General features: G+C 31.9%; 1 protein-coding gene across 4 annotated transcripts in view; it reads left to right on the forward strand.

The window, feature by feature from the left end:
* Positions 1–16,931, forward strand: part of Brinp3 (BMP/retinoic acid inducible neural specific 3) — a 425,930-nt gene that overhangs the window by 190,217 nt on the left and 218,782 nt on the right. For all 4 annotated transcript variants that reach the window (XM_074047228.1, XM_074047229.1, XM_074047227.1 and 1 more), the window contains one exon: positions 7,196–7,386. In XM_074047228.1, the coding sequence (XP_073903329.1) occupies positions 7,196–7,386 (191 nt within the window). The remainder of the gene's footprint in view (positions 1–7,195; positions 7,387–16,931) is intronic.

The raw sequence follows: 16,931 nt of genomic DNA on the forward strand, positions 1-16,931 counted from the left end.
AGCGCTACTCACAATAGCCAATGTATGTCCCACAAATGATGACTGGATTAAGAAATGTGGTATTTATACACAATGGACTTTTACTCAGCCACAAAAAAGAATGAAATCTTGTCATTCCCAAGTAAATGTATGGAACTGGAGAACATCATCATAAACGAAGTTAGGCTCAAAAGGCCAAAAATCACGTGTTCTCCCTCATATGCGGATTATAGACCCAGAACAAATGCAGTAATAGTATTGGACATGGGTCACACACTGAGGGGAGACAGCACCCCAGAGGAAGAGGGAAAGGGAAGAAAACAAAAAGTTGAAAGTGTTTGATGGTTTCACTGTATAGGAGTGAATATAGTAATCTTTAACTGGTATATTCAGTATAGGAAGGGGACTAGGAAGCAGTGAAGAGATCTGTTAGAGATGAACAAATGTGGATTGTAATACGTATATGCATGGAAACAGAACAAGGAATCTCACTGTATAGCCATCCTTATCTCAAACTAGCAATTTGCCATTTTTTTCTTATTATCTTTTATGGTTTTTCTTCAACAAAATCGGAAAGCCAGAGAGTGGAATAGTTTCTGCCTGGAGGCGGGGTTGGGGGAAGTGGGGGAGCTGCAAATAATGTATACACATGAAAGAAGAAAATACACCCGTCACTAGCTGGTGCTTCTAAAACTTGTACATAAAAACACTTTACATAAGTCAGTTTCATCCTGTTAAATTCCTACCCTTATTCAAAAAAACCTCCCAGGCTTTTGCAAAATCCACTACTGTTAAATTAAAAGAAGGAGGAGAGGGGAAGGGAAGGGATAGGAGAAAGGAAAGAAGAAATGGTGTGTGTCACGCTATAAGTGAATGAAAGGGTAGATTCTTTTCTCTGCCAACTGCTTACCTTTTAACTGCATTAATAGCCCTAGCTTCAGAGCTACAGTCATTCAAGACATTAGAGACACTCACTTTTTATTAGCCAAATGGAAAATCATATTATTTGTGAAAAATGGAAGCTATACAGCAAAAGTGTTAAAAGAAGCCTTGTATCTGTACATATACACATACACACATATAAATATATATGACTAGTATTGTTTATTAGTGACCTTTCTTAAGGGTGTAAATGTTTTTTCAGATGCAATTAGAAGGTTATTGTTACTAAAAATTGGCAATTCAATTTATGATACTCGTGTGGATTTTATTGGCAGTTTAGTGCTTGAATAAAAAATTTTGTTTTAATATTCTGTTGTGTCTGCAAATTTTAATAAATATTGATAGAATTAAAACTATATGCCAACAAATTCTATGCCAAATGTAATAATGTAGAAACTAATGCAATAATAGCCTTTAGGAGTTAAAGAAGCAACTTCATTTTGTGCAAATTAGCAGTTAAAGGTAAATCTTTTCAGCAACTGTATTGTCTTCTTTTGTCAGTATTTTTCAGGCTGTTTAACCTTTGAGACTCAGTTCAAAATTTCCAATATCAACACTGGCCAAGTCTCTCTTTTTGGGGAACCAAATACATCTTTGCATTTTTGATGAAATCATGGTAATGAACAGATTTTGAACACAGTGAGAACATTTATATACTCATAGAATTTAAATGCTAATACGAAAGGTCAGTGGCAGTGTCCCAATTGTGTGTGACCACTGTTTAAATGAGATTTTATGATGTCATTCTTTTTTTCCAGCTCTTTGTGAGATGAGTAGGAATCAAATCATAATCCACATTGTAGCCAAGTAAACATTGTGTGGATTGGTGTAATAATAGATGCTTGCAAGTAAGAGTTTTTAGCAGTCAAACATACAACCCTAAAACAAATCGAGGCTTGCTACAGCCAATAAAACCATTTTCAAAGTAATGTTCTGGTTGAACCAGTTAGAGCCCATTTGTGTGTTTTACAAAATAATGGTGCCTCTAAAGGGGGCTGCATTGCATTAAACTCCAAAGACTGTGACTATTTCATTTAAAGACTTCCAAAGATTATGATATTTATCTTCTGTGAAGACTCCAAGTAGGATTCACAACATAGTTAGTGATAACAGTGTTCTTATTTAATGTAAGCATACAGCATCTGTATGGAAACCTGAGACACCTTTAGGTAAAATGTTCTCATTATGATAATCATGCCCAACAGCATGTGCTCAATTCAGCACTACATTGCTTTGTTTTCACAATGTTTAATGAATGCAAAGTCTAGTTGCAACTGAACTGAATCTTCAGGAAGGAAAAAAAAATGCCACCTTCATCCACAATTTCCAATTTGTGTACAATTATTACCTCCATGTGTTTTCCTCAGTTTTTCAGTCAAAAACATCAGTCATGAAGTACTAGCTTACATTTATTTCTATAAAACAAGCAAGCAAACTAAACAATAAGTTATAATCTTTGTGAATTTACATGAAAAAAATTTTGTTTTAAGTCATGCATTTTGTTCATCCTGGTTAACTACAAAGATAGAGTCAGTGGGTAAGGATTCTGAATATTTCTTTTGCTTAAAGTGTTCTTACCACCACTTCTGAACCTTATTTCCATATGTTTTAATCTGGGTTTCCAGAGGAAAAATGTAGAAATTGGAGCTGTGATTACATATTATTACAATAGAGACAAAGTACAGTAAGTGGAAAGAAAAAATCTCTTAGAGTTCAACTCAGCATTTAATGTTTTCTATGTAAACTACTAAACATGGTCTAGATACATAATAGAATATAATATTTTATTTGATTTTGTTTATGAAAGTATGGGGGAAAAGAAAGTAGAGGAAAAGTTTTAAATAACACTCTTAAAATTAAGACAACAATTTCCTATAGTTGTTTATTTATTCAGTTAGTTATTAGTTTTAATTTGGTGATGTCCCCAGAGTTTGTGCTTTCCTTTTGGTTGCTGCATGACAGAGGAAGTCAACTAAGCATGAAATGTCAGAAGGTGAATTGACACCGTACACCTAGAACTGAGTTTATAGACTGAGGTAATAAAACCACTGATAACTGAAGAAAACTCTATGGGTGGCTGTCCGCACAGTCTTAGTTTCTGTATATTAGTACAAGTTGTGTGCGTCTAAACGAAGACAAAGTACACCCAAAGTGAGTTAGGTAAGAAACTTTCATGCAAACAAAGAAAGAGCATGAATTAGAGGATTATGATAATTAAGCTACTGTGCATTTGTACATTTATACGGAAAGAAATATTTTAAAACATTTTAATTGCAATTTACTCATTCATGTTTATTCCTAGTATAATTCTTGAGCCCTTGAAGTTAGACATTCTTTTTTAAATTAAGTTTGTCTTTTAGATGATCCATAAAATCATATTTATGGGGTACTATATAGTGTTTTGGTATGTGTACATATTGTACAATGTTTAAACCAGAGTAAACATATCCATTGCCTCAAACATTTACCATTTCTAGGTGGTGAAATCTTTAAAATTCTTTCTTCCAGTATGCTATCATTATCTATAGTCACTCCACCAAGCAATAACCTTTACTTGTATTACTATTACTTAATATTATTTCTTGGGCAACCTTTCCCCAGACCTTCTTTGTCTCTACTCTCTCAAACCTCTGTTAACCACCATTCTATTCTCAATGTTATTTATCTTCCACATGTGTCATGTCATGAGGTACTTGTCTTTCTGTGCCTGGATTATATTTTACTTAACTTAATTATCTTCAGTCTATTTATGTCACAATTGATAATATTCCATTCCTTTCTTATAGCTGAGTAGTATTCTATGGAGTATATATACCATATTTTCTCCATTCCGGTTCAGAGACACTTAGTTTGTTTCCACTGCTTGATTACTATGAGTACTGCAATAAACATGGCAGTGCTGGCATCTCTTCTGCCTACTGATGGAAACAAACCAATCTCATTTCCTTTCAATATAGACCAGCAGTGGGATTGCTAGATCCCTTAATTTTTCAAGGCACTTCCATATTGTTTTCTGTAATTCTGTACTAATTTATATTCCATGCTCAATTCACAGTGGTCTTTTCTCTATACTCTTGCCAGTCTTTGTAATCTTTTGTCTTTTTTTAAATGGCCAGTCTTACTAAGTTGAAGTAATATCTTATTGTAGTTTTTGACTTGGATTTGCATGATGATAAGTAATATTGAACACTTTATATATATATATATATATATATATAACACTTTGTGTATATAGATATATATTTACCATTTATACATTTTTTGAGAAATGTCAAGAGTTTTCTTGTGTTAATAATAGACAAAAATCATAATCAATTAACAGCAGACAATAAATTTTCTTAAAAAACTGATTCTGTAGTTTTACTAACTGATTCAAGAAATTATAATTTATTTAACACTTTTGTATTATTTCTGTCTTTGTCAAATTTATCATGAACAAAATAAAGGAAGTCATAGATATTCCAGGTCCAAATAGATGATGGATTTATATTTAGATATTTGCTAAGTGTTAAAAATTTGAAGAAGGCAAGAATTGCATTCTTCTAACAAGCAAATACTCTGATTCATTAGTAAGAATCTCTTCAGATTTTGAAAAGGGTTTATATGGGATATAAAGTATTATCATTGAATGATTCTTCCTTACCATTTAAATTGCAATAAATTAATTTAGTAACTTGCATCTTAATCTGTGAATATACACATGTGAGCTAACAAATTTAGCACTTAAAACCCTTGGAAAGTATATGCCACAACTTCAGTGTCAAGGAATGTTTCTCTCCCTTGATAAACCCATGCATTTCTCTAGGAAGTAAATGTAAAAATTAATCTTGGAAAATAAGCTTCTATGTTTCTGAATCAATGACAACTCAGATTTACGAACATATTTAATAAAGAACTTTGCAGATGACATAAAAATCCACTGAAATTTTTTAATAAAATTAAAGGGAAAGTAATAGAAGTAGGTAAATCTGATTTAAGTACAATATATTTATTCATGGGGAATTACCATGGTGAAACTCCTTTGAAGAATGAATATACACCTAAAAATGAAAGACAGAAATGTAAAACAGATCCTGTTAGAGGGTGGGTAGTAGTGGAAGGCAGGAAGGTGAATAAAGAGGGTGAAGGGAGGAAAAATGTGGTAAATGTACTTTATGGGTGTGTACGAAAATAGAACAATGAAACCTGTTGAAATAATTTTAAGTGTGGAATAGGGGGATGATGAAGAATGATGGAGGGGTAAATGAAACCAAGGTATGGTGTAAGCATATAAGGAAATGTCACAACTTATAATATGATAATAAAATGTTTATTAATAAAATATTAACAATATTTTATTATATTTATTAAATATTTAATACAATTTAAATTTTTTATTGTATTAAATTTTTATTTAAAATATTTTAGCATTATTTATTAAATATTTATTTATTAATATTTTATTGATGGATCTAATTAATAAATTAGATATGTTGCATTACTACATATTTTGTGATATGTTGCCAAATAATAAGACTTAAATATTTTATTTCAAATGTTTTCCTTTTCAATACGTGAATATTATGCACACCTATAATGTGTGCATTATGGCATCAACTTTATTGATTGGCATCAACTCACGTTTAGAAATTTAACAAAGTTATCTTTACTGTCTTCTGAAATACAAAATAAATCCAGTTTCTAAAATATCTATATTTACTTAAACAATACTTTCAATGGATTTTATGAACAGTATGCCAAATTGTCTGGACAAATATCTTGTTCAACTTTGGTCTCTAGAACAGCAGCATTAGTATTTATGTTAGAAAGATTAATTTACCCATAAAGAAGAATGAAACATGTTTGTAGGAAAATGTTTGGAATTGGAGATCACCATGTTAAGCAAAATAAACCAGTCTCAGAAAGACAAATATCATGGCTTTTTTTAAGTAAAACCTACAAGGAGACCAAGAGAACGGGAACAAGGAGGTTAATGGGAGTGTTTAATATGATCAAAGTATATTGTACGGATTTGTAAGAACATCACAGTGAAACCCATTATTCTGTACAATTAGTAAGTGATAACACATAATTTCTTTAAAAATACAGACCCGCATTCCCACTTAAGATTTAATAAGTCAGAAACTCAAAGGAAGAGTTTCCCAGATGACTATGGTAGGTACAGCTATTTGAGAGTAATGGGTAGAACAATGCTATTTAAAACTGTCTAGATGATCTTATTTCTAGAGGAGAAGGTAGCAGCTTCTCTAGGAAGGAAGCCTAAATTAATTTATGTTCAGACCAAAGTCTTCTGTAGATTCTAGTGTGAAGCTGATCTTACAAGTAGTTTCCAAAAGAAAGCATTTTAAAAATCTCACTGGTGTCACATTTGCAAAACACTCATCATTAGAGACTCTCGAGGTCATACTTGTTAGTCCAAGATGTACTTCCACTGTTCTTCACTAATCTGGGTAAATCTTTTCCCTACTTCTCTGCATCCAGCAGATTTTTCCTTTGAGTATTGCTGACATGTTGCCTTTCCAGAGTTTCCATCCTTAGCAATTTAACATAAATAGGACCACAGTCAATTTGAATGTACACATCATTTTAATGTCTAAATTTCATAATGATATCTGCCATTTCTCTAATTTACCACATCCATCTGTAAAGTTACTTTGCATACTGAGAAACTGCTAATCAAATTGATTTGAATTTCAGAACATTATTTGGGTTTCAGAATGTTATAAGCAGTGATTATGGTTAAAAAAGAAAAACAAACCAAAAATAAACAAAATGTGCAGTTTCTCTTTTGACCATGTTTTTAAGTGTTTTTTGCAAGTCCATAATATCCCTGAGGTTGTATAAATTCCCACTCTACAGTGAATAGAAGAAGAACCTTTGAAGTGGAAAAAATAAAGATTCTTCTCTTTTTTTGGTCAGTTTCCCTTAGAAAATGATTACCTTAGCCCCCCACCCCCATTTTTTAAGTAACTCTGTATTCATATTCTATGCATAATGAAATCATTTTTGTGGATACATCTTTCCTTGGGAAAAATATGTCAGTGTAAAGTGTTCACTTTCAGTGGCTTATTTTTCCTCTACATGACTTGAGCATGAGTACTCATTCCAGTTGAATATATAAATATTGCTTATTTTAGTCATTGCACATGACATATTATTACAAGTTAGAGTCATTGTAATGGAGTGACCTCAGGTAAACTACCAAGTGAACTTTTCAAATGAAAACATTTAGATAGATTATGCACTTATGAATAAAAATAAATTTGCTTTTCAGGGAGTTTGGCCGCTGGAAAGTAAATAACCTTGCAGTAGAGAGAAGAAATTTCCTTGGCTCCCCCCTGCCTCTTGCCCCTGAATTCTTCCGCAACATAAGACTTTTGGGACGTCGACCTACCCTTCAGCAAATCACAGAAAATCTAATCAAGAAATATGGGACTCATTTCTTGCTATCTGCTACTCTGGGAGGTATGGCTCTTTGACAATATTTGTACCTGTATGTGCTTGTCCATAAACTTTATAATCCCTTAAAGCTGTTGGTTAATCCAGACAACTTTACTCTCCATAACAGTAGACCTTATTCATTCACTTACTCAGCACACTTATAGCTCATTTGTTGGGTAATTGCTCAATGCCTTGTACAGTGTGGACAGCCAGGAGGTAGACAAGTATTACACACACTCTGCCTTAAAGCTATTTAGAACCTAATGTCTATTAAATATAGGCACAAGTATTGTATGCTAAGATACAGAGTGACATGAGCTATTTTGCTTAAAAGTTTGAATGGTAAGCAATCACAGGTGGGGGTCATCACTTCTGGTTACAGAGAGCTGGAGAGGTTTCTTGTAGCAAATGTTAATAATTACTTTTTAAAAAACACTATTTTAGTATTTCTGATTGTGCTAACATGCACTGTAGAAAAAGAGATATTTAAATTATGATGCATAATGTGAAAAACTCAGTTTTAATTTTATAAATGTTAAGAATGATATTTTTAATGTGGTTGGATCCAGGTTTATCTTGGTGATGTATGACTCAGTATTTTAAATACTACTAAAAATATGTGGGGAGGTATATGAGTGAAATTTGATATTTTCCTAAAATTTAAAAATATCTTAGAATTCTACACATATATTATTATGTATGACTTCCCATAGTATCCACCAACATATTTCATTTAGAAATGGGTATTCCCTTGATTTTGTGGCAATATATTTTAAATATGTGCAACTCATTGTATGTTGACTGTACCTAAATAAAACTAATTCTTTTAATTGCTTTAAAATAAAAAAAAGAAAGAAATGGGCATTCCCATTTCCTTTAATGAAGTTAATTGAGTAAGTCTGGATAAGAAAGCCATCCAGAAGCTAAGTGGGCAGAATCATATCTGGGGTAGAAGTTGTGAAAGGCTGCATTCTCTTCATTTCTCACTTAAATGATGAGTTTTTTTTTTTTTCTTTACCCAGCCAGTTCAATCTGTCAGAAAGTCAGGCATTGTGTTACTCCAAAATACAACCCATATCAAACTCTTTTGTCACTTACTACATATACCAATATCCCATGACCAGTTAACCATAATTTTTTATCCTACAATATTCCTAGGCTTCATACTCCACACAGGTCTTTGAAAAACCTGAGCCATGTCATACTGTTTTAATTGATACCTAGAACTGTCCTCTTCAAATAAAATCTAAGCATCTTGCTATGATTTGTGAGGACCTACATTACTGATCTAATGCTGGGATATATCATAGATCCCTACCTTGTCTCCTCTTCACACTCTATTTTTTGATAAAATGACTTCACATTTTTCTACACAAATGTTACTTTCTCAGAGAGGTCTTTTCTGACCACCTTATCAGCAACAGAACCCTGAAAACCCTTTATCCTGACTAATTCACTATCTTACTTAGCATTCTAAAGAGAATTTATAATTTTTAAAATTATATTCTTTACTTGTCTACTGGTTTATAACCACTTTCCTCCATATTTTCTTAAGAACAAGGACCTTAATAGTATTTGTCATTCCTTTACTCCATGGTTATGATAGTGCTCAGTGTGCAGTAGGTTCTTATTAACTTCGATCAATGAATAAATAAGTAAAATGACATTTGCCTAGGAGCCAGAGGTTGTCTGCTTCACAGATAAATGTAAACGTTTTCAATACTTGCAGAGGATACATGAAATAGAATTCAAGAAAAATAATGGATAAGAGAAGCAAACCCAGAAAGGAACAAGGGTGAATTTTGCAAATAATGATTCAGACTTATAGAGAATCAGGGCCAAGAAAAAGCAAATGAGCAAACCATGAACAGGTTGTAAAACTAGGGGCCTGGGCACATTTAGGAAATATAAGTGTGCCATATAACCTCAAGGACCCAAAGAGATAAGTTGTAGGAGATAGGTAGAGAGAAAAGGCTAACTGCATGCACATGCTATTTTTCCATTACCTTGTTGTTGTTTTTCATTTTTGTTTGGGGATTGTTTTATAGACCATGCTTAAAATTTTTGTGGGATTAAATCACTTTTTCCTATTGACTATTCCAATGATGTCAATAAATGTCACTATTTGCACATGACATAGTTTCATATATAGAAAATCCCAGACACTCCACCAAAGATAATCTTCAAACTAATAAACAAATCCAGCAATGTTTCATGACATATAATCAACATACAAAAGTTAGTTATGTTGTTATACACCAACAGCAAATTATCTATTTGCTATATGATTGCTATAAGAAAGCAATCATACTTATAATGTCTACAAAATAAAATACCTATGAATAAATTCATCCAAAGAGGTAGAAGATGTACCATGAAAACTGCAACACATTGATGAAAGAATTGATGACCACATACAAAAAAATGGGAAGACAACCTTTGTTTATGGGTTGGCAAAATCAATGTTATTAAATATACCCAAAGTTATTTACATACTCAGTGTGATCTCCATCAAAAATGTTAATGACATTATTCACAGAACTAGGAAAAAAAATCCTAAAATTTTATGGAACTTTAAAACCCCCCAAAATATCCAAAGCTATCTTTAGTATAAAGAACAAAGAAGAAAGCATTACACTACTTGAGTTCACAATAGACTTCAAAGCTGTGATAACCAATAATGACAATACCTTGGGTAAGTAGTTTTATTTCAATTATTTAAAATATGTTCCACCATTTTATTCTGGGGTTGGGTTGGGACTAACATTCTCACTCACTTTTTATTTCTTGGTTTTAGTGCTTGTGTTATTATTATTTTTTTTGGAATAAATTTTCTTATGTGGATGTTACCTATTTTTCCCTCCAGAATCTCTGTTGGATGATGTTAATAATTCAGTTTAAATGAAAGAAATTATTAAATAGCTTAGAGATATAAACTGTCTGAAATTAAAAGGTAAACCCTGAGAAATTTTAGGGAATTTGAAAATAATTGCTGTTGTAATTGCACTTACATATTTTGCTGTATAAGTCTATCATTTCAGCTTCATCTGTTTTACCCAATTGAACATGAAATTGTATTGCTCATTTTTTAAAATAAGATTTGTGACATTTAACTTGAACTAATTCTCCCTCACTCTTTTACTCTGTATTTCTTTCTCTCTTCTCTCTCTCTCTCTCTCTCTCTCTCTCTCTTTCTCTCTCTCTCTCCCTCTCCTAAATGACAAGATCAAGGAACAATTATATTAGCACTTCAATGGTGTTTTCTTCTTTTCACTTTGTTACTGCTGTGATGAGTTGGGATACACTATAGTATCAAAAAAAGTTCTTACAATATTATAAATATATAATACTTGCATTCACCCCCTCCCATCATTATCCTTTATCTCCTCCTCCTCCCATTCCTGGAATAGTTTCAACAGGTAATATTTTTTCATTTATATACATTTGTACACTGTATTTTCATTATGTTCACCTTCCTATACCCTTTCCCCATTTCCTCCTCTCTCCCACTGATAACACCCCCCCAGGCAGGATCTGTTCCTCCTCCTGCTCTTGGATTTTGTAAAAAAATAAAAAGAAAGAAAGAAAAAGAAAAAAATGACAATTTTGTTTAAGCTACCACCACAGAAAGTTTCCTTGTGACACTTCCATGTATATTTGTATTATAACTGGAATTGTTTCATCTTGTCTTTTTTCCTCCTTTCTACCTGAGTCACCTTCTTATGGTGATTTCAACAGGCTTAAGAATTCTATATTCATTCTTGTATAGAGAATATATCAATCATATCCATTTCTTAACTTCCTTTTTTTACCTTCCCTTGTATTTGATCTTGCCTTAAAGTGACTTGCTTTTCATAATATTGCTGCATTTGTATTAGGTCTATATTCCACATACAAGAGAAAACATGGTGTCTTATATATAAGCAAACCTTTTAAACAAAAAGCTAGTTGTTTTATAATTAGATGTTTCATAAGCACCTAAATCTTACCCCAAATTAAGTATTTGTTCAAAATAAGTTGAATGTAAAAAATTCACTGTCAGTATTAAAGAGATGGAAAGAAAATACTTGAAAAATTAATTTTTTTCAGACTTATTTATTGAAATATATTATTGACATAGACATAAAACTGGATAGAGTATTTGAAACCTTTAATAGGATAGGATATTTTATGATAGATAAAGCCAGTGATTGAATTATATCCCTATAGGAAAAAACATATCATAAAAACTTCAATGTATATCATTTCCCTACTTATTGCATTTACAGCTTCCAGAATATTATCAATAGAGTAATTCTGCTTGCTACAGTTTTGGATAATGATATCTAAACTCCATTACTCTTTAAATTTCTAAAATAACCTCCTCAATTTAAAGAATCAATCCTGAAAAGATTACACTCCTAGGTTATATTGATTTGTAGCTCTGAAATATATTTCATGACTATTTTCATAATATATTTCATTATTATATAACATAAAACAAATACTGAAATAAAATTGTATCTATCTGCTGGACTTTAATTAGAGGCAGAAAAAGCATCCATTCAAAAGCATGGGCTCTCAGTTCTGAACATCATCTTAAAGACTAAGGACTAAGAAGGATAGAGACCACAATAATCATGAAAGTGTTACACCAAATATGTTAAAAAGTATTTTTAAATGTGCTCTGTCCAGAATTAAATAGGCTTATTCATCTGTGGTAGCACTAAAAACTACAGGTGCTTCCTCTCTGACTCCCACCTCTTTCAAACTTAAGACAGCAAGAACAAAATGTGATCTTGCCTTAGAAGCACATCAAGAGGAAAAAGAAGACCAGACAGACTTCATGCTCCTCCCGGTTTCTGCACCATGCCTTCTTGTTTGCAAGCTGCTACTTTGTGGGCAGAATCAGAAACATGGTGACAATGAGGATTGTTTAAGTAAAATGCCTTCCTACTTAGAGGAGGGCAGGAAAAACAACCCCTTTTGTAAGAAAAATGTCTTGAAAACTCAGATAAATATTTATTTTAGGAGAAAATAGATGATCTATCAAGATTTGTTACTTTAAGGCAATATAAATAATATTTTTTTGTTCTGGGTAACCCAAAAGCAAGTCCAGTTTGACCACTGTTTTTGAATATGCAGGTGTAAAAAGATGCCATCAAATATTTAGGAGCTAGTTTTGTCATTTGCAAGTTCTTAAGAAATTTCTTTTCAAAAAGTTTTTCTTATGAAGATGTACCTTGGTTACCATATTGGTTATTTTATTTAAATACAGAAAATATTTTCTTCATTGTCAAAATGAAAACATACACAAGTGATGTCAAGAAAAGTATTACCTTAGCAGAGTGAGTATTTAAATGATGAATACTAGCTCAATAGCCAACTTATGTACAAGTAAGTATACTTTTAAAATAGTTCACTTAATTTGAAGGTTTTGCAAAATATTTTTTCTTTGTGTATCTTTCAAAGAAGGAAGGGTAGAAGTTAGATAATAAAATAAAATTTGGATACAGTATCAATTAGCCTTTTAAAATTTTGGTACAACCTCCATAAAAATATTGAAAATTCTCATTTAATTTCTGAAATAGTCAATACTCCCTTTTCTCTATGTGAATTATGTTTTATATAAAGTACCCACAGATTGTTTTAAATTTTCTATCATATACCACCTTTTTAAAAATCAATTAACAGCTGTCATTCTCATTTTCTCTTGGTGTCTTCTTAAGAGGTGCAGATTTCTTTTGCTTTAGTTTAATAATAACATAATTAAGGAAGTAATTCACAAAGTATATATGTTTATTTCTTAAAGAAATATGAATAATCACTTCAACATGCATTAAACTACTTCTATTAGAATACATATTTTGATGTAAGAAAAAGAGTGCAAAGAAAGGAAAATATTTTTGAAGACTTTTTTCCTAAGAAATCATTAAAATACATGCCACTGAAGGAGAGAAAGGACTACAACACTGACATTGAAAACTAAGTATTTATTCATAGTTAAGATTAATTACATCAGTGTCTTTGTCTTCCTCTCTTCTCTCTCTCTCTCTTGCTCTTTCTCTGTCATCCAATTCTGATAAAAGAAATGAAAGATCTATAGTTAAAGAAATGTTTCAAATTAATTTTTATTGTTTACATGACAGTTATCTATTAAAATGATTGATAACTATTTGTATAAATAATAAATATAAAAAATAGGACACTGAAATTGAAATTGCTGTGTTAGCTGATCTTAACAATGGTTTTCCTAGCATCAAAGGGGAAAGATAAATGATAAGTTGTAGAATAGCTGACACTTATGTGTGTTTTTTCTGGTTCTTCTATAGAGCACATTGATAGAGTAGATAAATCATGTGTTCATTGTTAGACAAATATATACCTAGTTACCTATGACAGACAAAGACCCAGGTGCTTCCTTAAAGGAACACTCAGGTCACTGATAAAGACAGACATTAAACTTGGTAATAAATTTTGCTGTGGTTTAGAGCCTCATTACCTGAGTGTGATCCATGGCCACCAGCATTAGCATCATCTTAGAACTTGTAAAAAGCACTGAATCTCAGTTTCCATCCCAAATTGATGCAACAGAATCTAAACTTTAAAAGCTTTCCAGGTGATTTATATACGCATTAAGTTTGAACAGTACTGTTTGTAGCTATATATATATATAAATTTAAAGTCACTCAACTTCTGGGAATAGCACTTCCGAGAATTAATCTTACAAAAAATAATAGTGGCAGGAATTTATAACTATACATAACAAAAATGATCAAAATAATAGTAGCAAGAATTTATAACTATAAACTATCTGTTTATAAACAGATTCAAAATGAGAAGTAATTTAGTTGTATTTCACTCAGAGTAGATTCATTGCCATGAAGACTTTGTGTTTTTTCCCCCTGGATTTGGAGCTATTTCCAATTCATCTTTTCATGGAATATTATGGTAGATGGACAATTTAATTTAGAAATTTTTCAGATTTTTCTTGGGGATAACAACAATCATAAGGTCAGTTTCTTTTTTTAGAATGTTCTATAAACCATTTTATGTTTCTTTGTCAAAATTGGATGAAGCTAGGCATTTCTTTTCCATAATATCTTACAGATGCCACCTGGTGTTAAGACAACATTTCTATTTTTAACTGTCTTTATATAGTTCCATTTGTTGCATTTTTCTGAAATTGCTCTTTGCATGTGTATGAAGATCACTGTTTTTTCCCCTTCCAGCCCTCTGTTAGTAGATTAACAGGGATTTGTTTGCCTTTAACAGGTTAAAGATGATTATAAGCACTGAGAGCAAAGGAAAATCCCAAATGAATATCATTTCAAAATGGTAACCATACCACAAGTGTTATAGACTTTAACACAAAAAAATAGAGTCTCTCATTGCCAAAAATGGAACAGAATTTTTGAGTCAAAGGGTACATCAAATGTAAAATCTAAAAATAATTGCATTAAAGTCATGTTTGGAAGATTATTTCCACTCTAATAGTAGACCACGGTGTAAATATTATGCACTTATGTATGAAAATGGAAAAATGAGACCTTTTGAAACTCTCTAAAAATGGCAGGGAAGAAATAAAGGTGAATGATGGAGGGAGTGAATTTAACTAAAGTACATTGTAAACCATTTTGTAAATGTCACAGTGTATCCCCAATAAAATGATAATAAAAATTATTTTGAAAAGAAAAACAAATCAAACAATAAGATCTTTGAATGTAAGGAAGTTGGAAGTTTAGATAGATGGCTACCATAAATGCATGTTTTCTTTTGAGTGAAAGATAAATGTTATAGACTAACCAAGGCCATAAACAATAATAAAAATAAGTATAATAAAATACAGCCAGTCCATATAAATTAGCTTTATTGTAGTTATGAAAAAACCCTAAGTATCAGTGTATTACAACAGTCATAGTGTTATGTTATCTGCTTATGGGAGTGGATTTCCTGTGATTCTGCTATGTTTTCTCATTCTGCAAGTCAAGATGAAGGAGAAATCTGTCTTCATAGAACAGAGAAAAGCAGGAAAAGAGGTATAATTTTGTGATCCTATCAACTCTTAAATTAGTCAGGACATGTGTCTCTTCACTTGTATTCCACTGAGCAAAGCATTCTCCCTCTCAGTGCCAGAATAAAGAGGAAACATTCATGCCCTGCTCACGGTTCTTCTCTACAATGGATAATTAATCCATAGACACATGTTGCCATTCATGACAGGAGTTAAATAAGTGCAAAGAATAATACAATCTACTACAATATTCTTATTGATTTAATGCTAGGACTCATTTCCTTATTGTTCTGTCCTTAATGTAGTTTCTAACTTTTTCAGAAAGTCACCTCTATCCTGAATACTAGTATGCATGAGAACAAAAATTGAGATAATTCTAGTGGAATGTAAACTGGTGAAAGACCTTTAATTTCTGTTTCTTAGGACAGAAACAAACAAAATTGTAAGAGTCACAATTTATCAAAAGTGTCTAGTCCTACAAGCCAGTCATTGTGCAAAATTAAAATAGTGTTTGTAGTTTTATTTTTCTAATTCTCATCCTCTTTGAAACCACCTAGCAATATATGCTTTTAATGTCCACAAACCATCACAGTTTTACTTGGACAAAACACAGCTGCGTAATTTCTATGTGGAATAATCACCTTTTTATATCCATATTCATTAATCCTTTTCATGTTCTAACAGACACAGAATGTTGAATAGTTTTCAAAATCACATTTCGTTTTTACAAAATGTGTGAATGTCCTTAGCAACCCATGTCATACACCAGCTGTTTTAAAAAATAAGAATTAACTTTGAAAACATTTTTTGTTTGTTTGTTTTTGGTGTTACTGGGGCTGGAATTTAGGACCTGCACCTTGAGCCACTTCACCAGCCCTATTTTTGTGAAGGGTTTTTTGAGATAAGGTCTCGTGAATTGAAGGGTTGGCTTCAAACAGCGATCCTCCTGATCTCTGCCTCCTGAGTGGCTAGGATTATAGGCGTGAGCCACTGGAGCCTGGACACAATTTATTTGAGTTGGTTGAGTTTCCTAATCTGTATATGGCACACCATTTAAATAGAATTCTAAAGAACTTTTATAATTATGTACTTCTGGTAAATTTGCAGTAATAGTTGAGAATACACTTTTCTTTCTCAAGACTCACTGTAAAAGTGTCAAAGAATATGAAGAATATAAATGTCAAAATAGCATGGTGCTTGTTTCTAATTCATTTAAAAAGCCAGATCTCCTGGTGGAAAACATGGGTTTATTCTTCTCACCAATTTGAGGGGTCTTGCCTAAACAACTTAGACATTTAACAATACATGAGTTATTAAACTTGAACATATCACAATCCAGCCAGTTTATATAAAATATTTGCCTGGTTTATTACAAATAAGGGTTTTAAACAATGGATTCATAAAAAATATTATGGTAACTTTAACTGTAAATGTCCACTGCCTTACACAATTCATGTGAGGGAAAGCTTTTTGCCTACATGGGTTCATGTTCTACCGTGGAAAAGAACTTTGAAAAATCTGTGTGTTGATTATTTTATCAGGTTATTGGAAATGGTAGCTAACTACTGCCTTCAAT

The sequence above is a fragment of the Castor canadensis genome, chromosome 11 (genome assembly GCF_047511655.1).
Source record: "Castor canadensis chromosome 11, mCasCan1.hap1v2, whole genome shotgun sequence".
Taxonomy (NCBI): Eukaryota; Metazoa; Chordata; class Mammalia; order Rodentia; family Castoridae; genus Castor; species Castor canadensis.